The sequence below is a fragment of the Xenopus tropicalis genome, chromosome 3 (assembly GCF_000004195.4).
Source record: "Xenopus tropicalis strain Nigerian chromosome 3, UCB_Xtro_10.0, whole genome shotgun sequence".
In the NCBI taxonomy this organism is placed as follows: Eukaryota; Metazoa; Chordata; class Amphibia; order Anura; family Pipidae; genus Xenopus; species Xenopus tropicalis.
In genome coordinates, this window is record NC_030679.2 from 52,540,134 (window position 1) to 52,550,893 (window position 10,760).

Below are 10,760 nucleotides of genomic sequence, written 5' to 3' on the forward strand. Positions count from 1 at the left end.
TGCATGTTATATGTGAGAGATGTGGGTGGGGGAGCCATAAGCCTCCTGAACGTGTATGTGTCTCTGGGTAGCAGGAACTAGCAACTCTGCCTGTTCTCAAAGCTGCTAAAGGTATTAATCACTTTGATCTCTCCTGGGAGTCTGAGCAGAAACCAATGGCTTCTTCAGCTGTGTTTTATCCCAATGCATCCTGTAGCAGGTACTCATATGTTTGTCTTCAATGTGTGGCCTTTCCACACTCTCACACAAACACTTCACACAATGCTCCTAAAACTGCCCCTTGAACAACTCAAATTTCTGATTAATCAATATTAATAACCACGCTACTTATTTTAGATTGTAAGTTCTAATGAGCAGAGCCCTCTTTATTTCCTATAACTGTCATTAATTGTATATAATTTGTATGTTTGATGTAAACACCCTTCTATTGTAAAATGCTGTGAAATATGTTCCTGCTTAATAAATGTTAATAATAAAAAATCATAAAAATAATAAGATTTGACAGTAAAGGTTACTGTAATATCTGGTTCAGGGGTGAGCAAACCATCTGCAAAAATCTGGTTTTATTGGGATAATTACTGTTCAACCCAAATTAATCAAATGCATCAGAAATCTGATACTGTTAAACTACTCGTTTTTATGTAGATCCACAAATCAAACTAATGTGGGGAAAGAAATAAAAATATGGAAAAATTAGAATAATGTTATAGAAAAATGTTATATAGCAACCTATGGGTTGGCGAAAAAAATAGTTTGCACCAGTGTGCAGTGTATGTAAAATCATTCTCATTGAAAAAGTCCTTATTGTGCACACCATCAAAATCTGCATGGTGAAAGTTTAGGATCTATTATCTTGATTGTTTGACATGGGGTCTTTAAAGGGTGTTTCTGTAATTTGGGTCACCATACCTTAAGTCTTCTAAAAAAATATTACATAAACACAATTTGTCACCACTATGGATTGATGTATCTTAGTTACCATCAAGTAAATGGCACTGTTTTATTATTGCAGAGAAAAAGTAAATAATTTTTAAAAAGTTTTTTTAAAAAGTTTTTAAAAATTATTTTCCTAAAATGGATGGGATGGCATTCCTGTAATTTTTGGATAGCTTTCTGGATATTATGTCTCTAGAAGAGAGATTCCAAACTTGTAATAGCAGTCTAATAAAATTTTTGTTCTTGTTATGCAATTTGTTTTCCATTTACAATGTTTATTGCATTTTATTACATGTTTCAAAAGTGTAAAAAAAAAAAAAATAGAAGTTTTATTTTGTTTTAATTTTGAGTGTAAGACTAGGGTGAGCTCTGAGACTGAACGAGGGATATATTAGTGAGTTAAGCAGAACAAGTGCTGAGATAAGTGCGAGAAAGGCCGGACAGGTTTCCAACTGTGACTCTGCTCCCGCTGCTTCCTTCCCTCGCTCAGTGTATAGGTACCGGGCAGGGCATGTTTGGGTGCACTGGCATCTCATTTTCAGCACGTCAATCCCCAGGTCCCACAGGCGCAGATTCCTTACAGCCCCATTAACTGACCTTGTAGTTGGTGTTTTCTTTTTGCCCAATTTCGTTCCACTTGCCTCTCGCTTTAGTTTTGCTTAATTTGTTTGGAGATCAATTTACAAAAGAAAAGGCCAGTCCCTGAGGGATAGTCACCGCACATAAACCAGTGACAGTAACTAGAGAGAAAGGGGGAATTTGCTGCCTGGTTTGGATGTTCAAACAAAACAACCACTCCTGAGCTGCACTCCAAATCTACTGGTGATGATGGGAGACAAAAACACACTGCAAACACAGTCTCCCCCAAACTAAACCCCCTAAATTCACTGCCTGCCCTAAAATGACTCATTCATTTGCCAAAGTAAGTTATTCATACACAGGAACATGAGCAATATCAAATCTGTAACCCTCCAGCTGTGCATTCAACAACAGCTGGGGATATCATGGGTTTCTGGGACTTGTAGTTCAACAACACAAGGAAGGATGTTGATTTGAGAGCGGTGTAATTAATCTGGCTTATCTATGTTATATATAACATTGGTAGAGGTGCCTTATGGTATAAATTCATGCCCAGTATGGTAAAATAGCAATTGTTGTTAATAACTGGACTCAAATAATTCAGTTGGTCAGAAACATTGCATATAAACAAAAGGGATTTCTGATTTCCCTAGAAGTTGGCTCATATGGCAACTGTACGGCTTGTACAAAGCTACAGCGCACAATAATATACTGCATTATACAATATAAAGTACTAGTATATATGCAGCAAAAGCTACAGCAAACTCATGGGAGATCATCCTAGCCTGCAGTGCTTCTGTATATTACAATTTATTCCAATAATATGACCTTTCCAAGTACTTTTATTTCATATTGTATCCAAGAACGCACATTAAAAGCACTGAGATATTGATCTATTTTAGTTGCTGATATTTTTTTTAAAGCCCCAGGATTTTCAGAAGAAGCTGTTGCTTGGTCTGCATTGAGCCGAGTGTGTAAGGAACATGTGTGAAGAGGTCCCACAAACATCGCAATCACTTAGTTGCTCACATCCTATACTTAATGGGCTGTGCTTTCCTCCTTCCTGAACCAAATGTAGGTACCAACTGAATCTGACCAAAGAGTTCCTGCACCTTGGCAGAGGGCTGCTAATGGCTTCATTACCACTTTAATTACCCTTAACAGTTTCAGTGTTGTGCTGATGATTTGGGAAGAACATGTCACCGAGCTGTGTGAACTGGCTAATACACAGAGGGGAAGATTTCTTCACTTCCACTAGAGACTCCCCGAGCAGCTGGGACCCATCTGGGACGGTTCCTAAGAGAGGCATTGCCGCAAGATGATGTTATGTCTTTAAACTTGCATTATTGTGAATCATACCATAAAGAATGACTGTCACCCCCCCCCCCCTTGCTGTTTGCCCAAATCCTAACACTAAAAAAATAATAAGCATCATTAGTGTTGTCAGGCATATGTATATATACAGAGAAGGTTAAATTTTACATACCCTGATTTTAAGTTTTCCAGCATTGTACATTTTTTTATGGTTCCACCAATATAAAAATGTATTATATAATGCTTCATATATAAATGTGTAACTTGTACATACAAATGTACACACAAATACAAATTTGTATAAATAAAGCTTTATATTATCAACTAGCATGTAACTTATTTATATACTTATTTAATCAATTATTCTATCAATATTTCTGGAAAATAATAAAATCCCTACCGAATCCTTACTGAATCCCCCAGACCATCCTCGGTGCAATTAAACATTTCCCTAAACAACAGTTGGTATTGTAATTAAAATGACTTTGCCCTTGAAACTGGTCTTGAGTACACACTGCTATTGTGATAGCTCAGGCATTTAGTTTTACAGAGAAAAACAATAAGTTTTTGTTTTTTTTATGAAGTTCCATTTCCTTGTACAATTATTAAATTATATTGATCTACAAATTTGGTTCATTTACAAAACTGCCTTACAAAACTGCATTTTTAAAATCTTTTTTAGAGTAAAAACGGTGCTAGGCTTAGGGTGGCCTTGTGATGTGTTCTTAGGTACATATAAAAGAGCCTAATGCAAACAGCAAAGTGTCAAAAGGCCATTAACCTGAAACCATGCACTGGGGAAAGGAGGGGCTTTCTTGTCTAACCCCGTTGAGGCTGTGTTGGGATACAGTATGCTAATGTTATTAGCCTCTGTGGACCAGCCTCCTTTGGTTGAAATATATAAAAGGCTGGTGCATCAGTACAAAAACACTTAGTCTTGGGCTTTTGTACTTTGTACTTTGTACTTGGAGAAAGCTGACCAAAGGAACTCCTAAGAGATTTCCTGAGACTTGATTGCTTCAACTCCACTGAGCATCTTTACAAGCAGCAGTATTCAGAATGGAGATGGTAGATACCTGCCATTTTTCCCCATCTGAATTCTTCTATGACAGCTCTTGCATTCCTTCTCCAGAGGAGGGATATACAGAAGACTATGAGCATGGCATGTCTCTCTATGGAGCTCACAAAAAGGATCTTCAAGAATCCGATGAAGATGAGCATGTAAGAGCACCCATTGGTCACCACCAAGCAGGTAACTGTTTGATGTGGGCTTGTAAAGCCTGCAAAAGAAAATCTTCCACTATGGACAGAAGGAAGGCTGCCACCATGAGAGAAAGGAGAAGGCTTAAGAAAGTAAACCAGGCTTTTGAAACTCTCAAAAGATGCACCACTACAAACCCCAATCAGAGACTGCCAAAGGTGGAGATCCTAAGAAACGCAATTAAATATATAGAGAGCCTCCAAGACCTACTGCAAGAACAGGTAGAAAACTACTACAGTCTCCCAGGACAGAGCTGCACCGAACCAGGAAGCCCGACATCCAGCTGCTCAGATGGCATGGTAAGAACCTTGCTAACAGACCCATTCCTAAATCTATAGACATGTCTTGTTTTATCAGTTACTAGGGTCTTTAAATATGCATTTGTTATTTGGTATTGTTCTATTCCACAGTATGCATGAAAATGAATTCCCTATATTGTTTTTTGGACTATTATATAAGTTGGCACTCAGGTTCTTTCACATGCTGTATACAGTAATGTTTCCTCCCACATGAAGCTGCGTATTTATTACAGGCAACTACACTTCAGCCAGGTTTCCATGTGAAAACCGCTGAGAAAGTGTTCTCTCTCTGTCTCTGTATATCAGTGTGGCCTCCCCCAGCCACAACCGATTCTTCATGCTTAATGTGTTACACATTTTTGCTAAATTTTGTTCTGCTGATCATTTTTCAAGAAGCCCCCGAATTAACACCAGTTTCTGAGAGCCCGTAAGATTCCTCCTTTTAAAATGTGTTGATAGGACACCCAGACAAATGCATAATACAATAAGCTTTTATGGTGCCATAATGATTTCTACAGCTTACTGATGCACCTTTTTTGTTGTTTATTTAGACTGACTGCAGCAGCCCACAATGGTCTGGAAGGAACAGCAGCTTTGATAATGTTTATTGCTCCGATTTACAGACAAGTAAGTTTTTCCCTACATACCATATTTGGGAAACATGTGTTTAAACATATAACTTAAGCCTCAAAGGGACCACCGTAATGTTTATAGAGAAACTTCAAAAGACATGGGCAGTTTTTAGCTACGTAATTTGTGTGTAAAAAAAAAAAAAAATAGGTGCGCATGTATATGCAAACATACTATTATACAATAATACCTTAGTTTTCCCCCTTCTTTATGTATATAGAACTGTACAATGCAACCCTACAATATTGCCGTCAATTCTTCACACTGTGGAAATGTGACATACAGTATGGGATCCATGCATCCATCCATACATTACATTGTCTTTGATTGTATTGGAAATGTATGGTTACTTAATTGGAACAAAAACATCTGTTAGAAATTACTTATATATATATATATATATATATATATATATATATATAATTATTATTCTAAAGTCCCTTAATATTTACATACTAAATGCAAAATTTGCTGCGCACATAACAGAGGTGCACACATTTGTTCTATAATCACGCATCAAAACCAAAGTAATAGTACTGGCGCTGCAGGACATTTCGCATTCAAATCAATGGAAAGTGGCTGGGATAATCAGAATAGCAGCTCCCTGTTTGTCCAACAAGTTCCTTTTTTAAACATTTTATTGCATTTCTGCATTGAGACGTGGCTCAAGACAATGCAAGAAATTCAAGAATGGATAACTGTAGTTGGATATTAAAGTGTAATATGTATATAATTAGTTTAAATAGTGCAGGTTTTCACATTATAATAATAATGTACAGTGGTTATATAGGTTCAATACACATTTTTTCAAAACTTTACTATTGCAAAACAGGTGAAAAATTCTGTTGAAGTCTTTTTACACATCTGTTGCAAATCTAAAGCTCCCCGCATGGCAATGTAGCTAGATAAATGGGAGAGGCAGGTTGCTACAGCTGGAGTGGTACAGGACAGGTTGTATAACCCCTTCTGTATACAATGGGCTGGTAGCAAGTTGCCACAATGAATAAAGTGCAAATACATAAGTATTAGCTACAGCACACTGTGTTTTAATCCCCTGTAATGTAATTTCTCAAAACTTCCCTTTGCATCCTTTTTGTTGTTGTGTGACTGCAATGCCAATGTACATCTCTGGCCATATTGTTTCCAGGAACTGATAGCAATGATTTTCAGGCCTTGTCTATCAGGTCCTCTTATAACCCAGTGTGTTAGTGACAGACACTCACCTCTGTCTGCTTGTCCTTTCCAATCAGCTGTGCACAGCAGTGTGACTGTGTTGGAAATAGAGTAGCAAGAAGTAAAGAAAGTGATGATTCTAGCAAGGGTTATAATAAATCCCATAGCTGTATATGGAATACATTATCTCTTGAGTTAAAAAAAAAAATTGTCATTACTGTAAAGGAAAATAGTGTTAATTACATGTAAAAGAAGAACAAGAATATACTAAGTCAGTCTTTTTCTTTTGCAGGTTTTTCATCAACCAAACTGACACTGTCCAGCCTTGACTGCTTATCTAGTATTGTGGATCGGATCTCCTCTTCTGAGCAATGCTCCCTCCCTATTCCAGACTCTCTCTCCCTGTCTCCTACCAGTAGCACTGACTCCTTTCCACGATCACCTGACATGCCCGATTGCCGACCAATCTACCATGTACTATAAACCTCTGTTAATTCCATTAACATATACTTACTAAATATTATGACTTAATCCAAAACATTTCCTTGCAACCAGCAAATCGGCGTATAAGGACTTATGTTATTATTTGTATAGATATGTATATAAAGAAATAATTTTGTTATTTTTTAAATGCCTAAATTATATTTCTACTTGGCTACATTTTGTATTTAACGTTAATAACCAAGCCTACAGCAAGAAATCCCAATTGCTATTGTGTTAATAAACATGCTGTTTTTTTCTTTCTATGAAACAACTCTCTTTATTGTGAGAAACCTCGGGCATAAGAAAATCCCTTTCTCGTTTGGCTTTTGCTATCAGACAATTTCCTAAAATTCTAATTCTAAATGAGGTTATAACATACAGTTAGTGTAATATCAGCTGCATCTTTAGAAGGCAATAAGCACACACAGTGAATGGATGGGTGAAACTGAGACAGGCTAGCTAATTAGTTTGATACATCAGTTTTAATTAAAGTATGATGAACGTGTCATTTGGTGGTTATATGATATGAATTTTTATTCTCTGAAAACTGATTATTCTTTTGACAAAATTGCAAGTACCAGCAAACAAGATATTGAAATACTTGCACTTCAACACAGTTACCCTTGAGCGATGACCTTGAGGCCCACTCACTGAGCAGTCACATGCGGTAATGTATACTTGACTTTAGCAGCCAATTAATTTGAGTCCCCAGTCCATTCCCTAAGCTTTGGCAATTGGAATTCACATTTTCTCTGTTGCATCATTTTGCTATTTTGACACAGTGCTAATGCAGCTTGCCCTGTTTAAGCGCAACATGTACATCATTTATCACATTATTGATCTTTACAAAGAGTTGTTGAGCACTCACACTTTTCTTTTGTAAAAATAAATACATTTAAATGACCCCCCATGGACATAGACCAATTCCAGACAATGGAATATTCAACTGCATACAGGGGTGCAGTATAAGCAAAGGATACTGGGAGGGCTTGGTGCTCACACTGTGACAAAAGCAATGTCTTCAAGTAGAATTTAACAGAGCCCACGTACTGTATATCTGCTGAGAAATTGTATGCTCCTTTTAATGTAACTAAGGTTTTTCAACACAGTCTGGGGAATGTCCAGTGTAGCTGTGACTGCACTACAATATAATCCCCCACTATGCAAGATGGCAAGGTGGGCAAATCAATTTTAAAGGGTTCACAGCTTTTGCATACTGTTGTAAGTTGGATCACCCCAATGATCTAACCACCTGAAACTGCCGGCACTAGCCACTTCACTTGTTACTAAGAATTAGTCTGTCAGCGGGGGACTGCAGTGAGTATGAATAGCATGATGACTTCCACTGTGGTGGTATAGCATTGACAAAGAAATTGGAGTGGTTGTTTTCAGATAGTTTCAAACTATGAGAGGACTACAGCAATCAAAATGCAATGCACACCACTATCCAAGATGGTATGAGGGAGGTTGGGATAAAGCAACTGGAAATGTTTAGGGAAGATACTTTTACAACAGCCATTCCTATTAGTGTAATATGTGAATGATGTTATTCATAGTCTGCCACACAAGATGCGAACTTACCAAAACATTCTATATCTATAAAGGAGAAGCTAAACAATTGGTTAGTATTTTAAATAGCTGTTATGTCAACTTTACCTGGATAACTCACTCCCCCCCCCTTAACTACTAAATACAGAGGCTGGTCATGTTGGGCAATATTTCTGTATTTCTGTAGAGTGGGGCTGTCAATCTAGAGACCCATATGTGGCCCTGCAATTAATATTTATAGTCCTGTTAAAGGGCTCTATTGTGTCCTTTTTTATGAAATCATTATTTGACTGTAATCCAGCCATTGAACATGTGGCATGACAAATAGTTGGCGCACTTCATGTAAAAAGTTGAACAACAGCGCTGTAAGGTATGCATCTCTCTATCAGTAATAAAACTATGGCAATATGCACAAAATTTCTCTTGTGGGGGATTATATGCCGCCATTGTAGCAACTTACCTCATGTCTGAAATTCCCCTGCTTATCTCTGACTACTTCTGCCTTGGGCTTTCAACCAGAGAGACCCCCTGAGCCTGTATACTTTAAATACAATTTAATTGACAATATTTAAAGCTGCTACTTTTTCTGGGCCATTGTAGGATTTGCCAACTAAATAAAGGTGCATTATTTAGCTGTTAGGGTCAAAGAGCCTCTTTACCAAGCATAAATATATGCATATTATTGCCCAAGTGCCCTATTAACGCATCCCCTAAATAGTTCGGAAAGAGGAGTCTTTCAGGCTCTCATGACATAAACTACTGTTAATTCAGCGGCATCTTGAAAAATGATCTGCAGAACAAAATGCAAATCTAGAAAAAATGTGCAACATGTTAAGCATGAAGAATGGGTTGTGGTTGGAAGAGGCCACACTAATATAGAGAGAAGAGCCTTTCCCAGAAGTTATTTGTTCACATGGAAACCTGGCTAAACTGTACCCACATGTAATAAACACACAGCTTCACCAGGCTCACTGGACACACTGCAGGGAGCACTGCTTTATCAATTGCAGTATATAGAAGATACTGTAAGTATGTATATGAAAGTGCAGATGGCTTTCCTGTAATGCCAAAGTTACAGCACAGGGCCCATTTACTGTCCTGTTAATAAAACAGGCTCCCTTTCCTTTGCAGCTGTGCCCCTAGAGACTGTAATGCAGATGGAGAAAGTGGCAATATTGCACACTCTCCCTTGACCATGTTTTTTTGGATACGGTGAATACTTGAGATTTGCTTTAACTTCCCTCAATAATTGGTAAAACCATACAAATTAATATTTACACTGAAGCATCAACTCTTAATCAGCTAATCAGGCTCAGAGAGGCTAGTAATATTGTTATGCGTTACCCCCACACAACCTCATGGGGGTCAGACAATGCCCCTCTTCCCTGGAGCAAGCTAGGTTTCAGATTAATGGCCTTTGACACTTTGCTATTTTTTTAAGCAAAAAGGTATTTAATGACATTTAAAAAATGCTCCTAAATTTCCCCTTTGCTTATGATGAGTAAGGTGGATATTGGAATAATCCATAATCATCTTCAGAGAGCCTAAGTGCTTCTGTGTATCAATAAACTGGTGTTTTAAAGGGAAATGGTCGTTTCTTTCAGTTGTCTGTGTGTTTGCAGTGTGTTTTTGTCTCCCATCATCACCAGTAGATTTGGAGTGCAGCTCAGGAGCGGTTGTTTTGTTTGAACATCCAAACCAGGCAGCAAATTCCCCCTTTCTCTCTAGTTACTGTCACTGGTTTTTGTGCTGTGACTATCCCTCAGGGACTGGCCTTTTCTTTTGTAAATTGATCTCCAAACAAATTAAGCAAAACTAAAGCGAGAGGCAAGTGGAACGAAATTGGGCAAAAAGAAAACACCCACTACAAGGTCAGTTAATGGGGCTGTAAGGAATCTGTGCCTGTGGGACCTGGGGATTGAAGTGCTGAAAATGAGATGCCAGTGCACCCAAACATGCCCTGCCCGGTACCTATACACTGAGCGAGGGAAGGAAGCAGCGGAAGCAGAGTCACCATTACAGATGTATTCTGTCCAACCTTTTTCATTCTTATCCCAACTCCTTTTTTTCAACTAAACTAGTGTTGTTGTATTTGAATACAGGTCACTCAATTTACAGTTGTCATTTACGATCCACTGTGTTTGAGGCTGAGGTTGGATGAGTTTTTATTTTTTTCACTTGGTTTCAGAACGATTATTAGGAGCACAGAGACCCACATCCACCCTTATGAATACAGGGCTGTCTGCTTTTGCTAATGCTGTATTTATGAGGGCCAGGAGGTGTCTCCTAGGCACATAGGTATCCCCCCTCTCACCCCGTAACCATCACCTACTTTACACGTTATTTGGCAGTGATTGCCTACGCCCACCGACACTGCGCTCTACACCTTGGGCCCAGACCCCAAGCAAAAGTGCTCAGTGCTCACTTACTTCTACCCAGTGTCATAGCATAGCACTAATAATTGCACTAATATTTTCCCAGTTTCTACTCCAAATGGTCTTTGAGCAATGGGCAATATGGGCAATATCTTTTGAAAT

The 10,760-nt window shown here is 38.2% G+C and overlaps 1 protein-coding gene and 1 long non-coding RNA gene across 2 annotated transcripts; both read left to right on the plus strand.

Moving 5' to 3' along the window:
* On the plus strand, positions 1–2,928 carry LOC116409732. Its single transcript, XR_004221964.1, has 2 exons — positions 1–199; positions 2,445–2,928. It is a non-coding gene; the product is annotated as an uncharacterized LOC116409732 (long non-coding RNA).
* Positions 2,929–3,771: 843 nt separating this feature from the next.
* Positions 3,772–6,943, plus strand: myf5 (myogenic factor 5). Its single transcript, NM_203601.1, has 3 exons — positions 3,772–4,389; positions 4,941–5,016; positions 6,485–6,943. The coding sequence occupies exons 1-3, from the start codon at positions 3,889–3,891 to the stop codon at positions 6,673–6,675; spliced, it is 768 nt and encodes a 255-aa protein (NP_988932.1). The 5' UTR covers positions 3,772–3,888; the 3' UTR covers positions 6,676–6,943.
* Positions 6,944–10,760: the final 3,817 nt, after the last annotated feature.